Below are 13,389 nucleotides of genomic sequence, written 5' to 3'. Positions count from 1 at the left end.
ACAGTGGAGCCTGATGGGCTATAGTCCATGGGGTTGCAAAGGGTCAGACATGACTGAGCAACTTAGCACACATACACTCTAAAACAGCCTAGAGACACGGAACTAAGTGGGTTGGGCATGTGGAGAGTGGGGCACCCACTCCCAGCCCAATGGACTGCACGTGAAATGGGGTGACCAGGTAGATAAGGAAACATAGTAACCAGGGGCACTGTGTGCTCCCCGGGAGCAGGTGAGTCCTAAGACCAGAGCAGAGTCCGAGCCAGGCCGGGGAGGGTGTGCGCTGAGTCCAGAGCCCACGCTCCAGCTTTGAAGCCTCCTTCCCCACTGCAGCCCACAGTCGCGAGTAGAGGTGGCTTGTGCTGGTTGAGCCCTTTCCTTGTTCTTGTGGGCTGTGTCTGTGCATCTGAGGGTGTGGGTTAGAGAAACCAGGTCTTTTTAAAACAAGCACCAGAATTACCCAGCTCAGGGAAGGGCTTCCCTCAGAGTCTCTGCTGTCACTCTGGTCACACTGTTCTTGGAGTATATCTTCTGGAGTTCCCTCTTTAGAATTGCTTTAGAGCCAACTCACAGTCCATGCTTGGGTCACTCTGCTCTTTTACTATACTGTGTCCTTGGCTCAGAATACATTACCCATCCTCTTCCCTGGACTGCACTCCAACTGTTTAAACTCTTCCCAGAAAGCAGCTCTCCCGGGGATGGGCGGATGGGCAGTACTGAGAACGCAGACGCTGTCACCACTGGCCCCTAACTGGGGCCTGTTGGGTGTGAGCACTTTCACATCCTCTTAATATTTCATCTAATCAGATAGCAGTTCCACTTCTTGAGCGCTTGTCCAGCTCCATCTTTGTTCCAGGCCCCGCAGACACTAGCCCCAAAGATGGGCTAAGTGCAGTCCCGGGGCCAGGAGCTCAGGAGTTCTGCTGGAAACAACCCTAGAGACAGCGGCTCAGGATTCAGAGCAGGGGGCCCCGTGGGGGGCTGATAGAGGAGGGGGCCTAGCCAGCATTCAGGCAGGTCGCTCCCGTAGGGAGTGGGTGCCTCGCTGCATAGCTGGTGACCAGACCCCTGGCCACAGAGTTCATGCTTCTCCCACTGCAGCCAGCTCCCTGCCTTCCTGCTGGTTCCCAGGGTGTTGTGAGCAGCACTGTTGTAGGGACAGATGTTTAACCTTCAGGGTGACTGATTTGAGGGGTACATTGTTAGCTTGATGTCAGTATGTGTGTTCAGGAGCGTGTCGTTTTAAAAATAATTTTCACCACTTTATGGTTATTTTCTGGCTGGGGATGGCCTTGGCTCTGAGACCCCAGGGAGGGCCTCACTTGGGAATTAGATGAGAGTCCTGCTGTGTTTTCTTCCAGAAGTGTGGGACTGTTTCAAACCCAGTACAGGGGTGGGGGCTTGGCTTATCTCTGCCATAAATGAACAAAGAGTCTTCTCTCACAGACTCCCATCCACTGCACTGGGGGTAGGGCTGCAGAGCCTGTGGAATTGGGTCACCAGGTCTCCTTAGGAGGGCCAAACAGACTGTGTCTGCTTCTTTTGGAGCCCAGAAGGCCTGGGGTGATGTGCAGTCCGGCTCTCCCATCATCACGCCGGACAGTGCCCAGCTTTCAAAGGGAAAAAATCCCCCTGTCTCCTCAGATTGACCTTCAGAAGATGCCCTTGGGGAAGCTGAGCAAAAGGCAGATCCAGGCTGCATACTCCATCCTCAGTGAGGTCCAGCAGGTAAGACCCCAGCCTCTCCTCCAGCTGCCCCGTGTTGGGGGCAGGGGCATCTCCTGGGCTGCCTGTCATCCTCTGGTGGGGAATGCAGCAGTACATTTACTCAAGGTTAAGAAAATAGGCCTACTGATTCCTGCTGATTTAGATGGTTTTCAGTTCACCAAGTATGACAAAGAAAGTAAGGTGATCACAATCCTAATGAATTAGCAGTGTTTTCAGTTGTCAGATATGAAGTAAACACTTTATGCCTGATGAGGAATTTCATTCTCCTGCCTCATAAAAACGTTCTGATTTTATTCTGTGTGTCCTTAAGAGAGGCTGAGTTTATTTGGCAGTTACTAGGAAATCATCAAGTAGCATCATCACGCAGTTAAATACTGCTTTGCTCTTGTTCATGTTCATTCCACGTCCACTTGGCTGAGCATCTCCCAAGGTCCCCCGTCCCCAGTGTCTTCCAGCCTCTGCCCTGGAGGGTTCCACTTGTGTTTGGGGATGGCACATGAAAGAAGAAAACCACACAGGACGCTGAAGTCGGACCAGGGCAGGGGACTCTGGCTGATGCTGGAGAGGAGGCCCTGAAATGTAGCGGTTAAATCCGGTTACAGCCAGTCCTGATCAGTTGACCTCTTTCTTTGTTACCCACTGCCAGAGACCTGAAAGCCTGCTCAGCCTGAGCTCTTTCCCGTTCCAGAATGTCCAGGCGGAGGGGCTGGGGTGGTGTCCTTTGCCTGTTGCACAGAGCAGCCTGCAGCACAGGCAGAGGTTTACAACGAGGACAAGCCCGAGTCACCGTGAGAAGCCAACCTAGGGCTTCAGGTGCTGACTCGTTGCCCCTTTACCCTCCTGTAGGCACCGAGGGTGTCTGCCGAGCGTGCACTGACTAGGGGTCCAGCTCCTCCGTTTCTTTGTGCGTTTACTGAGCACGTTCTGCGTGGAGCACTGACTAGCAGTGCGGCCTGGGGAGGGGCTCACCTTTCTGTGCTGGCCCTGGCCCACCCCACCCCGCCCCCGCCTTAAAGATGAAGGTCAGTGGCCTAGGCGGCCGGATTGAATTTTATAGCAAAGGGTCTTTTTTTCTCCCCCTCAAGGTGTGTGGTTTTTTTTTGTTGTTGTTGTTGTATCAGGCCTTAGTTGTGACCTGTGGGTTCTTTGTGGCAGTGCACAGGCTTCACCGTAGTTGGTGATGCTCGGGCTTAGTTGCCCCATGGCATGTGGGATCTTAGTTCCCCAAACGTGGATTGAACTCACGTTACCTCCATTAGAAAGCAGATTCTTAACCACTGGACCACCGCAGAAGTCCCCGACAGTTTGTTGTGAAATCTTTTCAAACATGCAGAAAGTTGAAAGACTTCTGTAGCAACAGCCAGTGTGCCCACCATCAACATGCCCCAGTGGGTATTTTGCATAGCGGTGCGGGGTTTATGGGTATATAAATGCACAACTGTCTGTACAAGTGAAGTCGTGTACAGGAAGCCCATGTGTCCAGAGCCACCCGGTTTGAGGATGGGATCCTGCCGCTGCCCAGCTGACAGGCGCTCCAGAAGGTGGTTTCCTGGCCTGGCCACATAGACTTGGCGGCAGCACCTGGCTTCCAGAGGAGAGAGTCCGGCAAAGTGCTGGGAGCTCAGCGGTGCCTCAGGCTGTTCCCTCTGTTCCCTCCCCCCAAAGGCACTGTCCCAGGGCAGCAGTGACTCTCACATCCTGGATCTCTCCAACCGCTTCTACACCCTGATCCCCCACGACTTTGGGATGAAGAAGCCCCCGCTGCTGAACAACGCAAACAGCGTGCAGGTAGCACCGCGGCCCAGGAGGAGCCACTGGTCTGGGCTGTGCAGGGCTGGGTGTCACTCCCTCATCACTGCCCCTCTGTGTTGTGATCCCCGAGGGTGGTGGCCAGGCCCACCGCTGGGCTCTCATTTCAAAGTAGGGTATCTCCCCATATCAGGAGCCTGATCATGGGTAGAACAGTTGGGTTTTCCTGCCCTTGCTGAACCACGTCAGTCTGGGGGAAAAGAACTATAGGAGAGGGGGGGAGCATCTTTGTCTCTGCTTTCCCTTTCTCCTTCATTAGGCAGCCAGTGAGAGGTCTCCACCTGTCACCAGTGTGTGGGAGAGAAACCCCACACATAAAGCCATGTGGTTGCTGCCTCTTCTGCCCTGGAGAGCGAGCCTCCTTAGCATTCCAGAAATCCTTAGGCGTGTACCCTGTGAACAGAGAACAGGCTGTCCCTGGACACCTGGGAGGGACCTCGTCACTGTGTTAGACATTGTCTGGGTTCTGGGTGAGTTTCTCCCTCGCCTTGTACTTAGCTCTAGGTTTTCCTTTCCTCCAGGCCAAGGTGGAAATGCTAGACAACCTGCTGGACATTGAGGTGGCCTACAGTCTACTCAGGGGTGGTTCTGATGACAGCAGCAAGGACCCCATTGATGTCAACTATGAGAAGCTCAAAACTGACATTAAGGTAACAGGGCCTGCCCTTTCTGAAGCATCAGACCCTCTATCCCAAGAACAGTGGTCCCCAAACTTAAACATGCATCGGGATCTCCTAGAGAGCTTGTTAAAACAGATTGCTGGGGTCCAAGGATTGACCATCCTGATAAGGTTCCTCGGTGTTTCTGCTTGTGGTCCTCTGAGAACCTCAGAGCCTTCACCTGTAAAGAAGCACCTTGTTTGCGAGGCAGGCTTCCAAGTGAAGGCAAGCGCTGATGGCAGCCGTAATAAAGCTGCGGTGCCTAGATGCATGTCCTCTGGGGTCAGAGTGGCTGTGTTGGTGAGCACAGTTCTTGAACTTGGGTCTGTTGGAGGCTTGGGCAGAAATCACCCTGCCTTGGCCAACCGGAGAAATTTTTGCCCTAGCTACAGGCTTGCCCTGGCTTTGAGCCTGGTCTCACATCTCACATGTGCCTCATTTCACAGCCCATGTCCTGCCCTGCAGTGTGAGGAAGTTCAAGTACACTGGGATCTGTTCAGCCTGGTGTCCTGTGTTTACATAACTAAAAAGAGCCTTTGCTCCATCCTTAGGACAAACTATATGTTTTGTGTGGTGTGTGGGTGTATGCCGGTAGGATACCAAACAGCCTAGTTCTTCATGAAGGGGTTTGTTAATGTCTCCGTTAATGATTGTGAAGCCATTTAATTAAGAAGCAATGAGGAGAACTAGAATTTCTGCATTCTCTGAACTTTGGATTAGACTGAAAATATAAGTCCCATCACACACTCATTGATTTAGGCAGAGATTCCATTATCTGATGGTTATTTAGTGCACATTTGCTCTGAGCCACGATGTGCTGTCCCTGAGGATTCAAATGGAGCACCCATCACCGTCGTCAAAAGCCCTAGAGTCTGTCGTATCCTCACTGCTTTTGGTTGCAGGTCTTGGCTGCAGGGTGTCTCCTGGCCCCGGGGCTTTAAGTCATGGTTCAGTTCAGTACACGCAAGCAAAGTCATTTCCAACTCTTGGTGACCCCATGAACTGTAGCCCGCCAGGCTCCTCTGTCCATGGAATTCTCCAGGCAAGAATACTAGAATGGATTGTCATTCCCTTCTCCAGGGGATCTTCCCGATCCAAGGATTGAACCCAGGATCTCCTGCTTAAGTTATGGTTAAGGGGACTATTACCTGAGAGCCAGCTAGCTCCTCATTGTAGAGGTTCCCCGCTCCCAGTGAGCCCCATGTTCTTAGCTTTCGTGATGGCCCAAAGCATAGGGTTCTAAGGCAGGAGGGAGGCTGGGATCATGCAAACAGGTGATGCCCGAGGAGATGGGGGGCCTGGAACACAGGCTGGCTCTCTCCCACCCGGGCTCCACGTGAGCCATGTATTACTTGTTCGTCAACCGAGCCTATTGTTGTTCTCCCTGCCTCTGTGTGGCTCTCCTTGCTCTGATTCCAAGATGCTTTATTTCTAGGTTGTGGACAAAGATTCCGAAGAAGCCGAGATCATTAGGAAGTATGTGAAGAACACTCACGCGACCACACACAACGCGTACGACTTAGAAGTCGTCGACGTAAGGCTCTCTCCTCCCTCTGCCCGCTTTGTGTCCTGTCAGCTCTTCCCTGCCCATTCCTCCGACCTGGGCCGGGTAGAAAAGAGCAGTTGGCTTTGCTTTAAATAACCAGAGGAAGTGACACAGTTGTTTGTGGGACACAAAAGTCCATAGTCTTGTGGTTTGGGGTTGGCTTTTTATTCTGTTTTAAAGGACATTTCCTACCTACCATTCCAAAAACCTAGTTCTCGCCTAGTTTTGGAATCAGAACTATTATGAGAGATCCAAAATAAAGGGCCTCAGGTGTGCCTCTGCTGCACGCAGTATGCATTCAGCTGCTGGTCCCTACTGGACGAGACCTTGAGTGTCTGTTGGTGCATCCCAGCCTGATTGGAACACCTTACGTACTGCAGAAGGCCTCACGTGTCTCAGCTCTGTTCCTGTGTCTCTTCGGATCTTCCAGTTCCCCCACAGTAACCTGTGGCTCCTTCCACCTCTCTCCTTTATGTAATAACTCCGACCAGATCTTCAAGATAGAGCGCGAAGGGGAAAGCCAGCGTTACAAGCCGTTTAAGCAGCTGCATAACCGGAGGCTGCTGTGGCACGGGTCCAGGACCACCAACTTCGCGGGCATCCTGTCCCAGGGTCTCCGGATAGCCCCACCTGAAGCGCCTGTGGTACGTGCCTGGCCCGGGAGCCATAGCAGGAGAGGGGTGGACTCTGCCCATCTCTGCAGCCATCTCCACTTGAGCCCTGTGGGTACTTGTGTGGGAAGCCTCTGTGTGCCTCTGTGACCACACAGCCTTGTTTAAAGATGAAGGCACAACCATGGTGGTTAAGGTGAGCGTTGCCGCACGGCCCTTTCCTGACCTTACTACCAAGCTGCACACAATTTCTGGAACAGAGGAAGTGAAATGTTTTGCAGACCCTGCTGTGAATGATAATTGGGTGTTGACTGGCAGAGAGCACAGACTTTGGCCACGGGCCAGGCTGAGTCTCAACCTACCTCTCCCACCTCCCAGCTGGGGACCTCCAGTCTGCCTTGGTAGAGTCTGCTGCTCAATTATAGACGTGACCTACAGGCAGGAACTTAAGAAGGGTCTGCCAGGCCCCTTGTTCTGTAGTTGTAGAAAGCAAGGAGCTTAATGACCAGACTTGTTAGTGTGGCAGAGTCCGCTGTGCCGTGCAGCAGCAAACACTCTAATGTCTCTTAACTCCATTTTCCCTTAAAGGAATAAAAAGTATAGCTGTGTTTACCGGGTGTTCACATGTGCCACACCCTGGTCTAAGAAGCCGTTAGTAGCTCATTTAATTTTCACAGCAGCCCCATAGGGTTCTTTTCCCCAGTTCAGCGAAGAAAGTGAGGTCCAAAGAGATCCCAGTGACTTCTCACAGCCCCTAGGCAGCAGTTGGAGCTGGGATCTGAACAACCTGCTCCTGAGCGCAAGCCTCTGCCCTCTGTGGGGGCTGCTAGTAACCTGTCAGGGCTGTTTTCTTGGCACCCGGCTCACAGTCAGCGCTCCCATTAGAAGGTTTTCAACTGTCCCTTTTCCATCTCTCTAGACGGGCTACATGTTTGGTAAGGGAATCTATTTCGCCGACATGGTCTCCAAGAGTGCCAACTACTGCCACACGTCCCAGGGAGACCCAATAGGCTTGATCCTGTTGGGAGAAGTTGCCCTTGGAAACATGTGAGTAACCCCAGCTCTGGGGCTGGTGGCACTTGATGGGGGTGGATGGGGTGAGCTGCAGGAAGGAGCTTCCCCTGGATAGGTGTGATCCTGGAAATTCCCCACCACAGTTATAGGACCCACCAGTTCGGCGGTGGGTGTCAGACACCAATGCAAGTTAAGTGAATGAGGGAGGCACAGAAATGCTTCACAAAACCAAGACAGGAAGACAGCCAGGCCTCAGGTACTGGCAGTTCTGTTCTTCCTGTGGACTGGGAAGCACAGAGGGTGGTCACTTCATTGCCCCTGTCCCCCTACTGATGTTTAGATTTCCTTTCTGAGACCAACTCAGGTTGAATTGGAATCTTAATCCCAGTTGCAGATTCCTTGCAGAGAAAATCTGATTGGCCTAGCTTGGATTGGTTGTCCACCTTGGCCTTATCGACTATAATCCAAAGAGAGCAGGGTTATGTAATAGACCAGGAGGGGTCTCAGGGTCCTGGACTGGACAAAGTTCCACAATGGCAGCTACACCATAGCTCTAATCGGGCCCTTTCCTGGAAGCAGCCTTCTGGCAGTGATCGTTGGCACCAGCTGTTCAAAGGGGGCTGCACCTTCCATGTCTAGAACCAGAGCAGAGGGGAGCTCCTAGCAGGGAACGTGGACTGGGCTCTCTGAGTGGTGGTCTCAGCAGCTTCTGTGGCCTTGCTTTGCTGTTTGTACTGTTGGTCTGAGAGCCCAGTGACTTTAGAGGCTCTTCTGAAACTACCTTCTCTTATAGGTATGAACTGAAACATGCTTCGCATATCAGCAAGTTACCCAAGGGCAAGCACAGTGTCAAAGGTAATGTGTTTCGGAAGCTGCTGCTGCAGGTACCCAGGACGGCACAGGGAGGGGGCTTTGTTTCCCCCAAAGTCATAGTTTCTGTGGCTAGCTGTTACAAGTTCTTTTTTTTTTTAAAAAATGTTTGACTCTGGCCACAAATGACCCTGGTTTTACAAATGCCATAGAAGAGTTCTGGTTCCCGCTGCTAATTACCAGGTGCACTGACTTTGGGTTCTAACCTGACTCCTCGCTTCAGTATTGAGGGCCTTCTGGTGGCATAGTGGTACCTGGAGCTTCTTGAATTGCTATAGCTCATAGCCCGTAATGATTTAGGACTTCCTTCTGCCTAGGTGAAGCGAGGGCTTTGGAATTCTACTTAACGGAAAGCAGGGTGGGGGCACTACTATGCTGATGAAAATCAGTTAGGCTGGAACTTGCTGTATACCTACAGCTGTATATCTGGAAAGAGGACACAGTATTGGGTTTCGTATGTCTTTTAAATGTATATACAGATCTCATCTCTCTGGACCGTTTTCGGCATGTTTCCACAAATCGTATCCCGTCTGCCTTCTGTCCTGCAGGTTTAGGCAAAACTACCCCTGACCCATCGGCTAGTATTACTGTGGATGGTGTGGAGGTGCCTCTCGGGACAGGGATTTCATCTGGTGTTAATGACACCTGTCTGCTGTATAACGAGTATCCTTTTACGAGTGTGCTATGCATGCCTCAAGCAACGGTCTGGGGCTGTGAAGTCACTTAAATGCAGCCAGTTCACCCAGGGGCGGGCTGGCTCAAGACTGTCCCGTGGTGTGTCTCACGGGGAACAGTTCCCCTCAGTGGTCTCCCCGGTCAGGATGAGAGACCCAGCCCCCGACCTGGGAGGGTTTGTGGCGTGTGGCCGTAGGCCAGCTTATGGGCAGCAAGCATGCCCTCCTTTGTGGAAGCGTTTGTACCTTGACACACTTCCCCTCCAGGTACATCGTCTACGACATTGCTCAGGTCCACCTGAAGTACCTGCTGAAGCTGAAGTTCAACTTTAAGACATCCCTGTGGTGAGCTGTGAGGTGCGCAGGCTGGTGACTGGCGTGCTTTGCACTGACTGGCCAGGCAGAAACCTCAGCTGAGTTGCTGAGGCATAGTAGCTTCACTCAGTCTCCTTAGAAGGGATTTTATATGAACACTTGGTCACATGTTTCAGCGATTTTCCCAGCTTTTCAAATCCCTTGATTGTGTTGGGCGGGGGAGCGGGCGGGGGGTGGTTTCGGGGTTTTTCTCCTGCCAGCCATAACCCTGGTAGGTGCAACTGACAATAGCGGAGAAGCTGGGGAGGGTCTTACCTGTGTCTAGATTAGTCCAATGAAAGAGCCTCGCAGGCCACATTAGAACATCTGCCTTACTGGTTTCCCCAGGGAAGGAAAAAAATAATCTTCTACCCTTGTTTTTAAGTATTCATCTTTAGTTTTGGAAAAATGTTAAGTGTTTATTTTGAGGTCAAAATAAAAACTAATTTCATACTATTTAAATTTCCTTTTTTTTTTTTTTTTCACTTTGTATTTGTTGTCACCCTTTCAGCCTCTTGTTTTTTGGTGAGAAGTGTTGGGAGACCACAGGGAGGAGCTTTAACAATTTCTCATACTGAGAAACAAAAGGCACTTTCCTTTTCTAGAAACTCGTGAACGTGGAAGCTCTCGGAATACGTAGTAGTTTTAGATTGCATTTAAAATTCTGTTTTCCTCTGAGCAATTTTGTCTTCTAAATTAAGACTAGCATCACCAAAATACCAAAGGGCTAATAGTAATTCTGGATTAAAATGGAAATGGCTTCTGTCGTTATGTGTGTTTGGTCTCCTTCTGACTGCGGATCTGTTCATCTTCACAGTGCAAGGTCCACAGAGACTGTAGGGGGATTGTTTGCACCCGTATCCATGAAACCCCAGAATGTGCCAGGCAACATACAGCAGTGGCCAGTAGGAAAGCCCCATCTGAGTAACAGAAAGCCAAGCATAGGAGACCATGCTTCTTTCTCTTCAGTTTATCAGATAGTTGGCGGTGATAAACCTGTGTCAGCATGCACTTCCTTTCTGTGGAGTGTTATCTTACATATACTACGTTGCCTCCTGCCACTGCTGTATATTGGAGCATAGTGCTTATTAAATATTTACAATTAAGTTCCCTGAAAGCCAGAATGGTATCTTGTGACACTTTATTAAACCTTCTACAGAAGGAGAATGGGAAGTGAGGGCTAGAAGGTGGAGTCACAGGTAAGAGAAGGCCTCAGAATGAGCTGCTGTTGCAGCCCCAGACACACAGGTGTTCTGGGTCAGAGGAACAAAGAGCAGACTTCATTCCAGACAGGAAAGAAGAAAAACACATTTTCTCTGAGTTGTTACATTGAAGTGATGATAGCGGCAGGTGCAGTTATGAGCTGTGACTGTGTGTCTTGGTAGCCATATTTGTGGCTTTCTGCAGTTAATAAAATTTAAGGGCCACACAAAACCCAAGTTAGGGTGTCATATTTCAGAAACAGGCAAACCAGCTTCTTTATCTTTTGTTTGGTGTCCTTAACTTTTGATGAAAATCCTTAGCAAAATCAACCTGAGGCCCCTCTCCTGGTTAGCTGGCCACTCAGTAATGCTCTCAGCCTCCCTAGATCCTGAATATTCTGTACTCTTCACCATTTTTTTTTATCAGCACAGAGAAGGGCAATTACCAGCCCCCACCCCTCCCTGCACCACAGTACCTGATTAAACAGAGTATTTTTAGATTGGAGTGATTGCTTAATGGGTTTTCTATAATCAGAAGTGATTTCTTTCTTTAAAAGAGATTCTGATTCCATACTTTCTTGCTAAAAGAGGGAACCTGCCATGTTATGTTTCAATATTCATATTTTTATTTTCTTCCTTCACTTTACAAAAATTGAGGTTAGCAGCTAAAATGTGTATAGTTTAAAATTGTAAATCATACAGAAGCACAGGGTGCCTGGTGAGCCAAGGTGCAGCCCTGGGCCTCTGCTGGGAGCTGCCTGCCCTCCTGCCTTTGCCTGGAAATGCCCTTGAACGGCCGCAGCTGCCAGAGACAGCATTTGGCTCACGTTTCAGTCCACACTGTTCACACAGCGTGGCACATGCCCGTGGTTTAAATGTTCTAAGCAGAAGCACCACCCATCACTCCAATGTGTTAACCAACAGGGTTTGCATTGGCAGTTCTCTCTTGCTGCCCTCTTTTGGAGGCTGAGAACAGCGCCTCGAACAACCCTGTGAGAGCACTCCTGTGAAGCTGCTATAGTGATATGATGACTGGAGTTTCGCACTGGGGTAAACCCCCAAACTGTGCTTTTAGGGTCCCCTGAGTTAAGCCCAGTGGCAGCTTGGCCATGCAGAGTGTGTTCTGTGTTCAGTGTTCACGCTGAAAGCCCTTTGACCTGCTCCACACACCTTGTGTCTTCTCTCCATGAGGATCTGAATATCAGGGATAGGTTTATCTCCAACCTGTTGGGCTGGTTTTAATTACTCTCCTTGTCACCCAGCTACTTTTAAGGATTTCATATTTCCAAAGTAGCATCACTTCCTCTTCAATTCCCCAAATACTGGGAGTTGTTTTTTTAAAGGAATGGTGTTCTAAGTAAGGCTTTTCGTATTGTGGCTCCCTGGGAGCTTATAGCTGGTTTTGTGGGGTCCAGAGTAGTGATGACCAACATCCCACCACCTGCCTCACTTCTGCCCAGTAACCTTTGCCTGAAAGATCATCAGGCAGGTCCTGTTTGCATTTCTCTGGCTTAGGAGAGCAAAGCCAGGCCAGGATCTAGGTTATAAGCAGGTACATTTTTGGAGACTCATTTTGGAAAATAAAAAGATAACGGCCTGCAAACATTTTCCTCAGGTAAGAGGTTGCCGACTGGTGGACAGGGCTGGAGATGGGGACACCTGGGCATTAGCCCTGTTCCACCACTGTGCCTTTCTGGGCAGGGGGTCTCACCTTGCAGCAATGGGCTCGTGCCCGTAAGTCAACTGGGTTTGCCACGTGTCCATTCACCCAGATGTGGCCTCATTGAAGGTGGAATGGGTCCTAAAGCTGAGCCAGTGTGCCAAACGGGGTGAGGCTGCACCACAGGGCCTGTGAGATCTTAGTTCCTCGATGGGGTCAAACCCTCGCCCCCTGCATTAGAAGCATAGTCTTAACCACTGGACTTCCAGGGAAGTCCCCCAGAATATGTTTTAGATCAGATACTAGCCTGTGGTGCTAGAAGCAAGGGCTAGAGTGGGCATAGCTCCTGACTCTTGCCACGTGTGACTTCCCCTGGAGCTCTGCTGGTTTGGAAGTCCAAGGCCTGAGGGAGACATGCTTCCCTAGGGGCCACGACAGTGGTTCCACCGACTTGGAAGATAAGGCTGCCACTTTAGGGCTCTAAAAACCACCATCTCCACAGGCAGAGAAAGGGGTTACTCTGCTGGCTAATGTGACATTACCCAGTGGGAGATTGGGACGCTGGACCTTGGAGGTGGAAGGACAGTCTGCAGCCCGGGGGCTTCTCAGCATCACCTTGTCCATGGCGTAGTTGGACGGGGGTGGGGTGGGGAGCGGAGCTGCGGTCAGTGGAAGTCCGCAGCCTGTTACAGTGGTGGGGCTGTTGGGGACCTGACCCTCAGGAACGATAGTTTGGGCACTTCACCAGGTCAAAAACATCAGCTAAGGTTCAGACTGAGGACAGAAGAAGTAGGAAAGAAAAAGCTATAGGTAACAATTGTGGTTTTATGACCCGAGCATAAACAACTGAAATAACCAAGTACGGGGCTGTAGACAACTGGCCTGAGTGGCCTGAGCCTAGGATGTGAGATGATGGGTTAGAAGGGCTATAAATGTAAAATTGTTTATAAAGTGTCTATAAATGTCATTGTGGGGCTTCCCTGGTAGCTCAGCTGGTGAAGAATCCTCTTGCAATGCAGGAGACCCCAGTTCAATTTCTGTGTCAGGAAGGTCCCTGGAAAAGGGATAGGCTACCCACTCCAGTATTCTTGGGCTTTCCTGGTGGCTCAGATGGTAAAAAATCCACCTGTAATGTGGGAGACCCAGGTTCGATCCCTGGGTTGGGAAGATCCCCTGGAAGAGGGCATGGCAACCCACTCTAGTATTCTTGCCTGGAGAATCCCCATGGACAGAGGAGCCTGGTGGGCTACAGTCCATGGGGTCAC

The 13,389-nt window shown here is 50.7% G+C and overlaps 1 protein-coding gene across 2 annotated transcripts in view; it reads left to right on the top strand.

Moving 5' to 3' along the window:
- Positions 1-9,724, top strand: part of PARP1 (poly(ADP-ribose) polymerase 1) — a 41,475-nt gene extending 31,751 nt beyond the window's left edge. For both annotated transcript variants that reach the window (XM_061382403.1, XM_061382404.1), the window contains exons 15-23: positions 1,642-1,725; positions 3,391-3,513; positions 4,056-4,184; positions 5,629-5,727; positions 6,231-6,383; positions 7,270-7,397; positions 8,158-8,219; positions 8,783-8,897; positions 9,176-9,724. In XM_061382403.1, coding sequence (XP_061238387.1) covers positions 1,642-1,725; positions 3,391-3,513; positions 4,056-4,184; positions 5,629-5,727; positions 6,231-6,383; positions 7,270-7,397; positions 8,158-8,219; positions 8,783-8,897; positions 9,176-9,257 — 975 coding nt within the window. In that variant the 3' untranslated portion in view covers positions 9,258-9,724. The remainder of the gene's footprint in view (positions 1-1,641; positions 1,726-3,390; positions 3,514-4,055; positions 4,185-5,628; positions 5,728-6,230; positions 6,384-7,269; positions 7,398-8,157; positions 8,220-8,782; positions 8,898-9,175) is intronic.
- The last annotated feature ends 3,665 nt before the right edge of the window (positions 9,725-13,389 follow it).

Source organism: Bos javanicus, chromosome 16 (assembly GCF_032452875.1).
Source record: "Bos javanicus breed banteng chromosome 16, ARS-OSU_banteng_1.0, whole genome shotgun sequence".
NCBI lineage: Eukaryota > Metazoa > Chordata > Mammalia > Artiodactyla > Bovidae > Bos > Bos javanicus.
This window is presented reverse-complemented; position numbering and strand designations above follow the sequence as displayed.